The sequence below is a fragment of the Dermochelys coriacea genome, chromosome 11 (assembly GCF_009764565.3).
Source record: "Dermochelys coriacea isolate rDerCor1 chromosome 11, rDerCor1.pri.v4, whole genome shotgun sequence".
NCBI lineage: Eukaryota > Metazoa > Chordata > Testudines > Dermochelyidae > Dermochelys > Dermochelys coriacea.
This window is the reverse complement of record NC_050078.2, coordinates 70488755-70504488: the sequence shown is the minus strand read 5'-3', so window position 1 is coordinate 70504488 and position 15734 is coordinate 70488755. Positions and strand designations below refer to the sequence as shown.

Here is a 15734-nt window from a genome sequence, read left to right as displayed (position 1 = left end):
TTGCAGGGAGCCGTAGCCGGGAACCCGCGAACACGTGGCGGGGGCTGTACGGTCGCGGCTTCCCGGGGCCGCCTTCGCAGAGCCCCGAGCCCGAGCGCGGCAGGCTGCCCACACGACCCGCTGTACAGCCCGCGGCGGCGGCGGGGGGGGGGGGGGGCGAGCAGGATGGCGCTTCCCCCCCCCGCCGCCTTGCAAATGAGCCCGTTTTCTAGACGTCGCTCCATGGCAGCCACCCAGCCCCGTCCCGTCCCTTGCTGGCTTTGCCCTCCCGCCCTCGGCCCTTTCTCCTTCGGCGGCCCGACTGTCCCGCGGCTTTTCGCCTGCAGCGGGGAGCGCCGGGCTGTTTTTAAAGGGGGCCCCGCTTGTTCTCAACTGAGATCCGCCCCCGGGGCTGCCCCGCGCCGGCGGCTCGCTCCCCTGGGGCCAGGCATTTCTCTTCCCACCTGGCTTCCCGGGCCGCTTTTGCTCTCAATCGCTCGGCGGCGCAGGCTCTGCCCACCGCTGTCTCCCGCCTCCCGAGGGGGCGCCCCGCGCAGGGTATAGGCGGCTCCGAGCTCCGATCTGTGGGCCCTGACTCGCATCATGGCTCCGGGGGCGCCTCTCGTCCCGGGACGTTGCCTCTGGCTCCTCCTCGGTGAGTGCGGGGGCCGGGCGGCGGCGCCCATTCCTTCGCGACGGGGGGGGGGGGGGGGCGTTTCCTCCTAAGGCGGCCCCCCCGCAAAGCGATGGATGGATGGGGGGGGGGGAAGAATTTGCCCCGATCGGCCCCGGGGCTGTGCGAGGCGAGGGGCCGGGGCGGGGCGGGGCGTTCGCCGCCCCCGGCCGCGGCAGATGGCCCGGGCTGCTTTTGCAGCACGTTTGCCCGCGGCCGGCTTGACTCTCCTCTGCTGTCACCGCGCTGGATCTCAGTGCTAATCGGGTCGATTTGCCGGCGTGAGCGAGCGGTAAAGCTAGTAAAAAGAAAAGGAGGGACTTGCGGCACCTTAGAGACTCACAAATGTATTTGAGCATCAGCTTTCGTGAGCTGCAGCTCACTTTTTCCACCGAGTGCATCCGATGAAGTGAGCTGCAGCTCACGAAAGCTGATGCTCAAATAAATTTGTGAGTCTCTAAGGTGCCACAAGTCCTCCTTTTCTTTTTGCGAATACAGACTAACACGGCTGCTGCTCTGAAACCGGTAAAGCTAGTGAAACACTCGAGGCAAAACCAAACCAAACCCCTGTTGCGGTTCTGGGGATGGGGGGGGGGGGGGGGTCGGTGTGCGTGAAGCGTTTCTGCGGGCTGAATCCTAATTTACTAGAAAGAAAAGGAGGACTTGTGGCACCTTAGAGACTAACAAATTTATTAGAGCATAAGCTTTCGTGAGCTACAGCTCACTTCATCGGATGAAGTATGATAAACCCATTGTTTCATGTTCTCTGTGTGTGTACATCAACCTCCCCTCTGTATTTTCCACCAAATGCATCCGATGAAGTGAGCTGTAGCTCACGAAAGCTGATGCTCAAATAAATTTGTTAGTCTCTAAGGTGCCACAAGTCCTCCTTTTCTTTTTGCGAATACAGACTAACACGGCTGCTACTCTGAAACCTAATTTACTAGCAAACCGAAAGGTGGGGATACAACAGAAGTCGGTCATTCAACATGTGTATCCCAATGCCCACTCACTGTCATAACTACAAAGTAAGGTCTAGTGGAAACCCGGATAGCTGCCTGTTAAATACCCAGTTAAACAATTTGTCCCCAGAGTATGTTTATGTACAATAGGTAATTGCAAAAACGCTTCACTTTTTAACTTCTGAAGGGATAACCTTCAGAAAAGTGACAGGTTTCAGAGTAGCAGCCCTGTTAGTCTGTATTCGCAAAAAGAAACCAAATGCATCCGATGAAGTGAGCTGTAGCTCACGAAAGCTGATGCTCTAATAAATTTGTTAGTCTCTAAGGTGCCGCAAGTCCTCCTGTTCTTTATTCAGAAAAATGTATACTTATCTCCCCTTTCTCTACTCACTAAATGAAGCCTTGGCTGGACTGTGCTGCCACCTCGATCCGGATTAAGTGGAGAGTCATGGCGTTGAAACCTGGCCACAGGAAAATCTCTCTCTTTGCAAATGTGCTATAAAAATACTTTAGTGAACCCACTGAAAGCACTGCAGGTCAGACACGCTTGGAATTTTTATGCACATGCTGAAAGAGTTTTTCTTTTGTCCTAAACACTAATATTTGGTACCATTCTCATTTTACATTGTGCATTGTAACTTCACTAAGGGACAGTCATCTACTTTTAACTGCAGTCTAAGTGCAAAAATGTCTGTGTTGTATTTTGAAAGCGTATAATGAAAGCAGCGTATCTATTTAAATAGAAATTTAAAATTAGAAATCATTCTAAATAACATGGAATTGAAACTAAATGTTTAACTTGGCTCCCAATATGTCCTTTGGTAATGCCGCCTGGATCAATCTGCTTTAGATGTCATTTTCTACTTGAAGGAAGGTCTGCTTTCTAAAGCAGGCTATGGTTACAGTTCTTTTCGTTGTAAAAATTTCTCAGGCATCCGATGAAGTGAGCTGTAGCTCACGAAAGCTTATGCTCTAATAAATTTGTTAGTCTCTAAGGTGCCACAAGTACTCCTTTTTTTTTTCAGATATTTATATTGTTCTACAGTTGTCTTCCCTATGTCTCTGTTTGTGACACGTATGCATTTAGAGGGCTCAACTGGAATGACCTGTTTTGAGAAATGTTTAGATCCCTAAGACTAGGGATTCCATAGTATATAATTCATTTTAAGTCTGTCTCTTTAAAATTAATTTGTTTGGTAATTCTTTCGGTTTCTTGCGTAATTATTTTCATGTGGCATCATGTGTCTTTCCATGTTCTTGTTAACAAAATTACAGATGCAACAGGTAGAAACTAGTCTGTTATTTTGCCCTAAGTACCTGAAAGTCTGTGGCAAAAAGTTTTGAAGAATAATCTATCTGGTATTCTTTATAATAATGAATATTTTTATTTTAGATTGCTTAAATATTCAAAGAAGAGCCATATTAGAACCATTGTGATACTGACTTGAAATACAAAAATCTAAGGATTATTTGAGGAAATGTGGAAATCCATTTTTCCTGCCTTCAGTTCTTCCTTGTTGTTTTCCTCCTCAGAACCCGAGTAAATAATGTATTGAGCTGTCTTATCTGTACAGCGTAATTAACTATTTACCACTTTTTAGCTTGTGACTATTCACAAGGAAATAGTAGACAGCACAAGTTAGGCAAAACTCATTCTCCATGTTTAGTTTTAGAGACATCCTCATTGTACATGACTAAATAGTAAGTTGTCCTATTCAGAAACTGTGGTATAAGAAATGCACAGTGAACCCTAACATTACTGCCCATACATAGTCATTCTCATTTACCCAGGACAGTTGTTCTGATGCTTTATTTTTAGACTAGAAATTTGCTTGTCAGTCTTTATCAAAGCTGATGTTAAGAAAACTCAATAATGTGTCGACTGCAGCTTTGTTTTATATTCTAGAAAATCTTAAATTGAATATTATGACAAGATGCTAAAACCAACCTAAATCGGTCAAATTTACTATGCATGTGTTGGGCCCAATCATACAAAGTGCTGAGCCTCTGATTGACTTCACTTCATCTCAAGGAATTGGACCTACGCATGCCATTTATTATTCTAGAGTTAGCATTGCTCTTTGATAAAATCATCCTGGCCCTAAAGTCGCCAGTCTAGACAACTGATTGAAAAGCCTCAAGTCCACTATGTAAAACCTGCCTACATTGAAGCTGTTGTTTATTGCACAGTAATAATTCGTTCAGTTACCAGGTATTATCTCTTGGTTATGCTCATCTATGGGATTCCTTTGTTGCACATATTTATATGATGTTCGTCTCTGCTCGGTTAGATGGAGGGTGTGGTAGTGTACAACAGTTTAAGCATCGGTTCTGAAATACCTTTACTACATATGTAATGTGACACCTTGGCTGTGGGGATGGAACCTCGGACCTCTGGATTCAAAAGCATATGAGCCCCTATTGCCTGAGCTAAAAGATCCAGCTCTGTTAGCTGAAAACCATTAGCTGACTTGTAAAACTATGTGTTCCAGCAACACTGCCCCAGAGAGGGGAAGCTCTCCCAACTGTGTAAACATAGGTTACACACAGCACCATAGGTGCAAATCCTGGCAGGATCAACTCAGCCCTTCTTCCCATGCCAGATACATTTGAGCACGATGCAGATGATTGCTCAGGTGTCTTTCCGATACGAGCCCTTCCAAAACAGTAGTGACCAGAACACTGACTTTCTACAAATAATCACATTCTCACTCAGCAGATCTGATACCTGTTTGTATCCTGAGGTAACTGTTTACAGTAGTGATAAAAATAAGCTTATATTATCATTCCTGCGGAAATAACACAGCTATGAGAAAGTGAATTGTGTTCTCTCCGGACTGTGTACCATTGCCAGTAATAAAGGTTATGCAGGCCCAATTCATCCCTCAGTTACCCCTGCACAACTCCATGTAAGCATTTATGGGGCTGCACAAATGTAACCGTGGGTAAAATTCAACCTGCAGAATCTTTATTACTGGTGATGATGAATGAGCCAGAAATAAGTCAACTTAACTCAGATCCCAGGTTGAGATTGCAGGGCTGGCAGTTGGGGGGGGGGGGAACATCATATGTTTTTTACTTGTAAACTGAGCAAATGTGCTTTGCAAATCATTGAGACACAATAACAGGACTCCCACCTGATGCTGTTTCTGCAATCTCACTTTTAAATATGGAGCCGCCCTTTAAAAACAGGATCTTCCCTATTTTGCATTGATACGAAAAAGGCAGGATTTTTCTTTTTGTTTTTCGTTTTGTTTTACTAAGAAAAAGATTCTTGTTTGTATTAATGGCCAGCATTTCTCTTCTCCTCACTATTGTACACTGTACCAGTTGGCTGTTACATTCCAGAGGTACTGTCTGTATGTACTAGCCAGTTGCTTGAGATCTTTTAGAGTGAAGGGTCGTGTACAAACGTATAAATATAAATACGTGAGACAGGAATACTCGATGGCATAAAGGTTTTATTGGCTTGAGCTTGGGGTGGCTGAATTCCTCACAAATGAGTTATGCAGAGCATCCCAAAGAAGTGCTTGATACCATAGTGTTCCATCATGTATTCTGTAAAAAGGTCACAATTAAAAGATTAGAAACCTTTAAAAGGGATCTGAAATGGCTCATCTGAACATATAAATATCATGACTTTGAAGTCCATTTATCTCTGGACCTTCCACGGTTAAAACCAAGTTCTGTGTGTACCACTAAGATTTAGGAATGTAACCCTTCTCGTTGGTGTAAAACTTACATTTCTAGCAATTCAGGGTTGTTGGGGTATTTAACTTTTTAATCTTTCACCGAGTCCTCAGACCAATGTAATGGAGGGTAGAGAATGAGAAATTTGACATCTGATGGAAAGAAGGAAACATTTTTGTGACAGGTTGACTTTAAAATATATGACAGCTGCTTAAAGCTGCTCAAGTACGTGGAATTTTAGACAGGCCTGATAGAGATGGATTAGTGAGCAGAGCACAGGTGAAGTGTTTCAAGGTTATGTGCTAAATGCAGTTTATTACATGGGTATTATATCTACAGACACACAGAGGCAATGTGAAACAGGTACTTCTATTACTTTTACACACACACACACACACACAGATGATCGTGATCGTATTTCCACTTTTCTCCATAACTTTTTAATACCATAGATTAATAGATTCTAAAGCCAGAAGGGGTCATTACGATCATCTAGTCTGACTTCCTGCAAAACCCAGCCATAGAATCTCAACCAGTAATTTCTACATGAAGACGATAACCTCTGAGCTGTAGCATATCTTTTGGAAAGCGATCTAGTCTTGACTTAAAGACCTAAAGTGATGGGGAATCCACTAGATCTCTAGGTAAGCTGTTCCACTGGTTAATTACCCTTATAGTTAAAATTGGGCTGCCTTGTTTCCTATAGGCTTGCTACAGAAGAAAAACAAAAATAAATGGGTTCAGTTCTTAAAAATAAAAACATCTCTGGAACGTAACTGTTCCAGTTTACAGATTATATCAATAGCTCCCAGTTCTGTATAGTTAAATAAAGTGGTGATTGCATTTGATTGTGCGCTGATTGGGCGGTAGCCTGCTTAACATTGACTAGCAGGAATCTGCTGGGCTTTGAGCAGTTTAATGACATCAATTAACTCTGCAATGTTGTTGAACTAAATAACGTATCAGTATTTAACGGATAATCTCTTCTGTGCAATTGCCCTGAAGGATGACTAACAAATACCATGACCTGCAATGAAATTAGAAGCCTTGTAAATTATAATTAAGAATGGGACTGACGCTTTTCAGACTTTCGGCTGGAGTAAAATCCATTTTAGATTTTCTAATTATAGACTTGAGAAGATCTTGGAATTATGAAAATACAGATTTTGATTTATTATTAAACTGTAGCAAGTTCTTTTTACCATAGCAACTGGCTATAGATCTGAAACCAAATCTTGGGATATTATGTATTTTAAATGAGAATGGCTTATATTCACTTACGACAGATAAATAGTCTTAATAGAGCTGGTTGAGAAATGATTTTTTTTCCTGCTAATTTTTTTTTTTTTTTTGACAAAAATTAAAAAAAAATTATAGAACATTTTGGGGGTTTCATCAAAAAAAGAAAAAGCTGGAAACTGATTTTTTTTTTCCTTTGAAGTTTTCATTTTTGACAAAAACCTGTTTTTGTTTTTGTTTTTTGTTTTTTTTATTAACATAGAAATTTTTGGCAAAAATGCGCTTTGTTAAAAAGCCATTTTGGGGGAGGTGGCAGGGAAGGGGAGGAGGGATGAAAGAATTTTTTACCGGCTCTAATTCTTAATTTTAAAAAAGGAGATATGGTACTCTGGCTGTAGAATAGTATCAATTACTATATTAAATATATTTCCTGGATATTCATCAAACTGTTTATTCCGTTAATGCTTTATGAGAGATTTGATCAGCTCTACATCTGAATAGAATTCAGCAAGTTGATTTTTCTCTGATTACCAGTGAAATTTTCTAGTGACATATTTGCGAATATGAATTCCTGATATTTAACTAGCCCTTGGTTCAGTGTAGTCTTTTTGTGTGTTTCTAACTTATCAGACCACATTTTTACCCAAAGATCTCTACATATTAGGGTATATTGCACTTATTTAAAACACTATTTCCCAAAGTCCTTGTATAAAAACCACTACATTGCATATCTGTACACAGTTGTGACTTCCATATATTTGTTTTTCCTGAAATTCGTTTGATACTTTTTGTAAAACTAATCTAGTTTTGAAAACTAAGTCGACATCTGTCAGTTCTACGCTTCAGTGACTAGCATTAATCATTCTAGATTTTTGGCATCATATTCTTTGTTTACATTTTAAAAACATGAACTCCAACTCCAAAGCATGAATTTAGCGCTGGCAAAAGGTGTCAGAGTGAATGCGATAGAAACTAAAGTCCTCTCTTTATCTGTAAAACAGAAGCCTCCCGTTCTGACCAGACCCCGTTTAGGTGTGAAATGACAATTGTATACATTCAAGCCGTGGCTTTCTTCTGCCAGCTGTGATGGTTGTTAACAAAATATGGATATAAGGAATTTAGATCAAGATCATTAGCTCATTTCATATAGAGCAACAAACAGACATTTGGTGGTGATACTGTCAGGTCTGATTTGACCTAGGGGTTGGTGAAGTAAATGGAGTTAAACTTTTGCCAAGCTCTCAAAGGGCACAAAACCTAGTGCAAGTTAAAGAATCACTTTTTTCCAGTAGTTTAATCAAAGTGAGTCAATTAAAAAAAATCTATGCTATGTATTAAGAGAACAATCCCAAAATGGATTTTTATGCCAAACTTCCCCTTCCTCTCTTTGTTCCTTTCTGCAATCTATTTCTCGTTGTGTTTCACTCTGACTGGTTTCTGATCCATTTTATACCCATTCTTTTTGTCTACTCCTTTTTTCCCCACCTTAACAAAATATGAGCCTAGTAACAGTCAAGTCAAACCTCTAATGTTCAAGTGGGTTCAAAATAAGTTTGCCCATCCTTTGCCATCAGTCCTTTTGAGCCATCTGTTGCTGTTGTATCAAATTCAGAGTACGCATAATTTTTATCTATCTAATATTTTGGTATATGGGCCCCATTACTACAGGATCTGAACACCTCACAATCTTTAATGTATTTACCCTTGTAACACTCCAGTTATCCAAGGCACAGATGGAGACATGCCCCAGGTCACGCAAGAAGCGTGTGGTGGACCAGGGAATTGAACCCAGGCCCAGACTAGAATGCTAATCATTGGACCATCCTTCCTCTTTTTGCTAGTCTTACAAAGCTGAGTTTATAAAACAAAACAATATGAAAAAAACTCCACATGATGACCTGTCCTCTGAGCAAAGATGAATCCTGATACTGCAATGTGCGGTGTGGCCTTACCCCTCTCCTCCCATCAACGGTTATATGCATTTTAATAGGGGTTGAGGGCACTCAGTAGCTCACAGGATCAGCTCCATCATTTGGAAGACTAAGGCAGGGACCAGTACAATTATAAATTGGCTTGGGACGTTCAGCCATTCAGGTAGCTGGAATGGATGCATGCAATAAAATGGCTTGGCTGAAAACTTCAATCTCATTGGGTTCACAGAACTGTCTTCAGCCAATCAGTGATCTCCCAAGAAACACATACTGAGACCTGATAGCTGAGAGGCTCTGCAAAATTCAGTTCTTGAAAAGGCCAATTAATAATATTTTACAATGCCAATATCTGCTGTGTAGTGTACCCTCGTTAGCAAAAACAGTGATACTGAAAACACCACAGGAGAATTCATCCAGGCTGTCAGGGGAAGTGGAGCTTGCTGTAGCTTTATTTGATGGATGCTCCGGTACTATTTGTGAATCAGTTGCCATAATTTCTTATTTGTATTGCAGTAGCTAGTGGTTAAAAACTATCCAGGACCTACTACCACAATATTGTCTTGCATGTTAGATCCTTCAGCTAAGTATGAGAGTTTCAAATGACCTTATTTTTGATATTGAGGACTGGAGATGCCAAGTACCTGTGTTTTCCAGCCTGCTACCTTGAAGCTAGTACATTTAAAATCATATATCAGAATTAAGGGAACAGATCTGGCAAGAGATCTGTTAAATGAAGCCGTCACACACAATCAGTCTATCTTTATTACATAGAGAAACAAATTTAATAGCTAAATCCATCCAGGAATAACTGGAATTTCCTTCCTGGTTTGGATATAACAACAACAACAATCAAATTCAAATATCCATTTGGTTTCAGTGTTGAAATACATTGGCCCTTGCAAAGGAACATACAAATTATACACCAAGCTGTTGTAGACAGTCCTATAAGAATTTATATCAATTTAGTTACAGCTAAAATTGCATTAAATTTCCTCTCCAGAGATTCTTGTATTCGAGTCAGCCCACAGCCAGAGACAGAAAAAAATGGGAAGGTTTTATTGGCTGTAGAGATGGATGAATAGTCCAAAAAAAAATTTTGTGAAAGTTGATTCAAATTTATAAAGGAATTCATTTCACTCCGGTTTCCGGTGTTCCAATTTATTTGTTTCATTGTCAGCAAACCAGTCAAGTGTTTCAGTTTTGCTGGCAAACGTATTCGTGGAAAGTGGATTTCAAAGTTGGATGCATACGTGTTTCTGGGAAATAAAATGAAAATGATCACCTTCCAGTATTTATGTGGGAGAGGGCTTGTGCACTTCTCTAACTGAGGAACAGAAATAAGGCTGGGAGATTTATTTGGTTAGTCACTAGTGAGCAACATCGCAAAGATTTTGAATGCTTGTGAATTATCAAGAGTTTTTAAAAAAAAAAAAAAGATTGAAAATATTTGTCCAATGCACTTGAATAACAAATACATTTGAGAAAATTATGATTGGTCTTCTCTCCTATTCCGTGCACAGGGAAAAGAGGATAACTTAGCTGAAAAATGTATTCTGTCTGAATTATTAATTGACTCTAACTGCAATATAACAGTCAACAGCTGCTAGCCAGATCCAACACTGTAGTGTAGCTGGTTAAATTCTCACCTCTAGCCAGAGCCTCTCGCAACTGGTTCAATACCAAACACGCTTTATGGATAACAGTAAAAGAACAGTCAAAGGAAGGGAAGAATAGCAGTCTCCTGTGGGCTCTGAAAACTCACTGTATTATCACATATAACAGGAATGACCTTTATCAGAACACATCTTCTACAGTAAATTGACCTGATCTAGATTCCTAAGTATCGGAACACGTGTCCCAGCCAACTCAGCAATGGTTTAAGCTAACAGAAGTCAGAGCAGTGTCTTCCTTAGGATTACCACAGTGATTCAAAGCTGAGATGGCCAAAGAACACACATTGTCTAAGACTAATCTTGATGAGGAGTCTACTTAATGTGACAATACCAAATTCTGAAACCATTCTTTGTACTGACTCAGTCCCTCCAACAGGTGATTCACCTGTACAGATATGTATAGCCTGCCTGTAGGAAAAGTCTTGCTCCCTTTTCACTGGGGGCGGGAGGGAATGAGAGAAATTCACAGGACCTGGTTTTGACTATTGCTGAGCACCTGTATTGCTTATGGATTCAGATTGTAAACACTTTGTGACGGGGACTGTCTGTCTGTACAGACAGCTAATTAACTGTTGTGGGAGTGTTGGGCATTCAGCACTTCTCAGGGTAAGGCCCTTTTTCTCCTACTGTGTGTCTTCCCCCATGCATGTAGCTGATGATATTAAAAGTTGTAAGCTCTTTGTGCCTTCATTAGTATTTGTATAGCACCTAGCACTGGAGCTGGAGAGTAATTTTCCATCAACATGATTTTTTTTCAACAGAAAATGTTGGTTTTGCTTCTTTTTTGCTGGAATTTTTTGATTCTCTCAAACAGAAAATCAAAATGAAATTTTTTTGGTTTGTTGAACTGAGACCAATATTTTGTTTTCAGTCATCTTGATATTAAACTGTATTAACCTCGGGTGAAGCCTCATGGGAGATGTAGTTCAGGTGCTTCATGCTCCCACTCTCAATTATAGAGCTACTTTGGATGGACTGTATTTCCCATCATGCACCGAGCAGTGTGGTGCATCATGGGAGTCATATGACTGTAGTAAAGCTTGAGAGATGTAATCCAGCCAGGGAGCCTGCAAGGAAGAATGAAGGCATGAGGCACCACTCCATCACAGGTGGATGCAGTTTAATATTGGACCGAAACAAAATGTTTCAACTGGGAACATCTGAACATTTCACTGTGATTTAAAATGTCAAAACGAAACACTTCCAAATCAGAATGGTTAAAACCTTTTGTTTTGTGAATTTTTTTAGTATTTTGACTTTGTCCCAATTCGAAATAGCTATGCATCAGAATTTCCCACGGGACGGAAATTCTCATTTTTCACTCAGTTCTACCAAATGCACAGTGGTTGCTACTGGAATAAAGTAATAAAGCATAACAATAAATAATGTATACTTTTTAAACTTAGTAACCTGTATGTTCATTTTCCCCAACAGGCAGTGGTCACCATTAAAAAGTCAGCATTAGCCAATAGCTCTTTGGGAATGCTCTGAGGGAGCACAGCGCTTCCTTTTACTTGAATAGGAAACAAGCTGCAGAATGTGGTAATGGTTGGCAAATGGTGATTTTTTGTAATGGCAGCCACTGAAATTTCTTATCCATGTCTGTTGCATGCATGGAAGAAAATAGGTTCTATAGCTGGTGGCCAGAAGATTTTGTGTGTGTGCGCACGTGTATTTCTGTATGCAGGCTGGTGGATAAAGTTTTAGCTTCAGTGGAGCTGTGCAGTCTACATCAACTAAGAAACTGGTCCTCTGTTTCTTTCTCTGAATCAAAATTCCCATTTGAGGCAGATAATTGCCCCCAGGAAGGGGAGAAAATGGCTCAAATTATGTTTTGTTTAAATGGTGAACTCTTTTTATAATGTATAGTTTCTAATCATCATACAACAGAACTCGGCTGTTAAATGTGCATGTTGTTATGGTTAAACTTGTTTTAACTTGGCTTTTTGAACACACAACGTTTTGGATCAGGTATTTAGAAAATATTGCAAAGGATTCTGAGCTTCGTTTTCAGCCATGGTAGTGTGAAGTTAGGTAATGGCTGGACATGCTTTTCGTTCATCATGACCATTGTTAAAATAGCCTTATTTCTGAGTCAAAGAAACTTGCTGAGAGTAGCAATGTGCTGCACCACGAGCAACATCAAATGTGCGTTCCCCTGTTACAATTCAACACAGATCAAAGAGGGGCAAATTGCTAAAATAATTTCAACCTGCGGTCTGATCCTGAACATGAAATAAATTATGTGTGAAATGAACATTGAGCACAAATGACAGCAGTTAAGATGTTTAGCCACCTGAGCTGCCGGCATAATGAGGAAGTTACACATTGAAGGCCTAGTGTACACAAGAAAGGGTTTGTCAGTATAACTAAACTGGCAACTACCCTAGCGGACACACAGCTTGGACCAGCAAAAGAATTCTGAATTCTTTTGCCAGTATAGCTTTTACCAGTTCACTGACTGAAATAAGCTACACCGGCAAAAGGATTTTATTGCTGGTATAACTGGGTCTATGTCAGGGGTTTTTGCTGGAATAAAAATGTGGTAAATAATCACACCCCTAACCAGCATTATTATGGTGAAAGACATTTCTAGTGTCGACCTGGCCAAAATGTTCTTATATGTCCCTGCTGTTCCTGGCAGCTGCACACAATACAAATGCGGACCTGGAATTAAGGCTATGTCTGTATTTCAGCTGAGAGTGAACCTTCCTGCCTGGGCAGACTGGCTCACTGGCACTAGCTCAGCTTGAACTGCAGTGTGGGTGTTGCAGTAGCCCAAGCAGAGGTTCAGACTAGCTGCTGGAGCTCAGCCGCGGGGGAGTGCTGTGCGTGTGTCACATGGCTCTGAGTTCGGGTAGTTATCCCATGCCTCAGCTGGTGCCACAGCAGCCCGGCTGCTATTTTTAGTGCAGTAGCTTGAGCTGAGCTAGCGGGAGGCTGTCTCCCTGGGTGGGAGGCTGGCTGCCGGCTGCCAGCTGCAGCGTAGAGAGAGCCTTCCAGACTGTTTCTAAAAAATGTGGCCCCGAACAAAAATCTCAAAGCAAGGGAAGGAAACTTGCTACTAATTACTGGGCTAGAGCATGCTTTTAAAACCAGTGTTAACAGATTTTGTCCCATTCTGCACTGGGTAGGCTGCACAGTGTCCAGCCCTGACTGAGCTAAGCACATAATTAGGTTCCATTGAAATTAACCCTGTCCTTTCAGTACTATGCTGGTATCAGTCTTAATCGGTATGAGTTTAACACCCTTGTTAGTTAGCTGTTCAGTTGATGTAGGCGGAAGACTTAAGTTGGTGAGTGACTTCACTTATTCTCTCTCTGCCTCAGCTTCCCTATCTGGAATATCAGTATCATGCCTACCTAGTGTGAATAAAATGCTTTCCGGTCACCTTCTATGTTACAATCCATGTGTTAGCCTGTTTTAAAGGAGTCCGTTTTCTCTTCCATGTGCACAAGCCTTATCCAGGCACATTTCCCTTGCTGGAAGGAGATTCTCCCATTAAAAGGAGAATTCAGGGTGGGTTCAGAACATGCAGCCAAACCTACAGCCGGAAGAGGCGCCTCCATCGCAGGGACAGGCTGTACTGTGTGTGTGATTCTTTCTGCTCGGTCTCCCATGTCCTGTGGTGTGGAGCGCAAAGTGCTTTGTGCTGACTGGGCAGTCTGGAAATAACCTGAGTCCCCTGTGTTCAGACTTTAGCCATTTTTATCTGTGTTCCCAGGCACTGGGGTTATCCCTGCTGCCTCTGGGGCACATTGCAAGTTCCTCCTAGCTCTTGCGTAACTGGAAACCTCCATCCGCTATTCTGTTTCCTCTACAAAACATAGTCATAGGACAGGAAGGGACCTCAAGAGGTCAGCTAGTCCAGTCCCCTGCACTCATAGCAGGACTAAGTTTTATGTAGACCATCCCTGACAGGTGTTTGTCTAACCTGCTCTTAAAAACTACCAATGACAGAGATTCCACAACCTCCCTAGGCAATTTATTCCAGTGCTTAACCACCCTGACAGGAAATTTTTCCTAATGTCCAACCTAAGCCTCTCTTGCTGCAATTTAAGACCATTGCTTCTTGTCCTATCCTCGGAGGTTAAGAAGAACCATTTTTCTCCCTCCTCTTTGTAACAACCTTTTATGTACTTGAAAACTGTTATCATGTCCCCCCTCAGTCTTCTTTTTTCCAGAGTAAACAAACATATTTTTTTCGATTTTCCCTCATAGGCCATGTTTTCTAGACCTTTAATCATTTTTGTTGCTTTTCTCTGAACATGCCCTGCTTCTGGACACATTCCCAATGTCTCTCCCTATTCCCCATCCACATTTCATTGGAATCCATCCAACGAACGTGATCTGAAGCTATATGGGGCAGCTCTGGGGGCAAAGGCCCTTACACCCCCTTTTATTATTGCATCAGAGGTCTTAATAAAATAGCATTACAGGGGTCCTATATTTATTTGCATCACCCTTGAAAGTATGGACCCTCACAAGATAGTAGAGTGTCCACATTAGCCTGTAGGAGCTTATCTGCGTTTTTAAAGGGAAAAGAGGATCTGGGAAGCAAATGTGCAGCTTTTCTCCCTTAAATGGAAGTGTAGTATCCCAAACCAGACAGATGCTTCTTGACCAGAGCCAGCACTAGGCATAAACAGATTAAGCAATTTCTTAGGGCCCCAGGCAGCTAAAGGGATTATTAATTATTAGTATGCACTGCGGGGGGTGGGGGTGGGAAGAGATATTCCTACTTAGGGTCCCCAATGGGTTAGCATCACCTCTGTTCTTGACAAAGGTTTTTGACTGTAAAACATCTTCTTAGTGATGCCAGATTGACTTTCTTGATTATACTGTCATCAGTCGGCTCTTTTTGTCCTGTACTAGAGCCACTGCAAGCTGAAAGCTGCCTCCAAAGCTTACTGTTGGCAAGAAATTAAAAGAAAAACATGGGAGAAATGAAAGGGCACCGAATTAGCAGACAGTGTAAACATCAAGATAGCAGGGGTAACTGACTGAGTGACTCCATCTGACTTGAAAAGGAGAGTTTAGGTGGTTTTCTAATTTGAATGTATTACCTGCAAATCACTGCCTGGGGTACTCCTGAGAGAATTCTGTGCCAAAACATTAAAAATTCTGAACACAATATTGCAAATTCTGCATATTTTATTTGTCAAAATAACACAATATAATCACAGCATTTTCAGTTATTTGCTGACAAGTATTTTGAAATAAATTACCAAAAGATTGAAAATGGTGTGACCATGTTGTTGTTGTTTCTGTGTTATTTTGACAAATAAAATATGCAGAAATTTTCGGAATTTTTTAAAAAGTTTTAGGTGCAGAATTCCCTCAAGAGTACCAGGGCTCTGTGTGGCACAATCTGTGTGCGGGCAGCTCGGTGGGAGCTATGGGGAGGTGGGTGGGATCTGGATGCACAAGGGCTCAGGGCGGGCTTCTGGCTGCCGGTGGAACGGGACTCTGCAGGGGAGTCCAGGTGAAGGTGGTTAGGGCTCAGTGGGGAGGGCTGGAGGATCAGGGTGCAGCTGGTTGGGGCTCAATGGGGTCGGGGTGTGAGGGGAGGCTTGGCAGGGAGTTG

At 41.8% G+C, this 15734-nt stretch overlaps 1 protein-coding gene across 1 annotated transcript in view; it reads left to right on the top strand.

Moving 5' to 3' along the window:
- Nucleotides 1-210: 210 nt before the first annotated feature.
- Nucleotides 211-15734, top strand: part of RAMP1 (receptor activity modifying protein 1) — a 152904-nt gene continuing 137380 nt past the window's right edge. The window contains exon 1 of the mRNA XM_038420943.2: nucleotides 211-634. Within this exon, the coding sequence (XP_038276871.1) occupies nucleotides 583-634 (52 nt within the window). The 5' untranslated portion in view covers nucleotides 211-582. The remainder of the gene's footprint in view (nucleotides 635-15734) is intronic.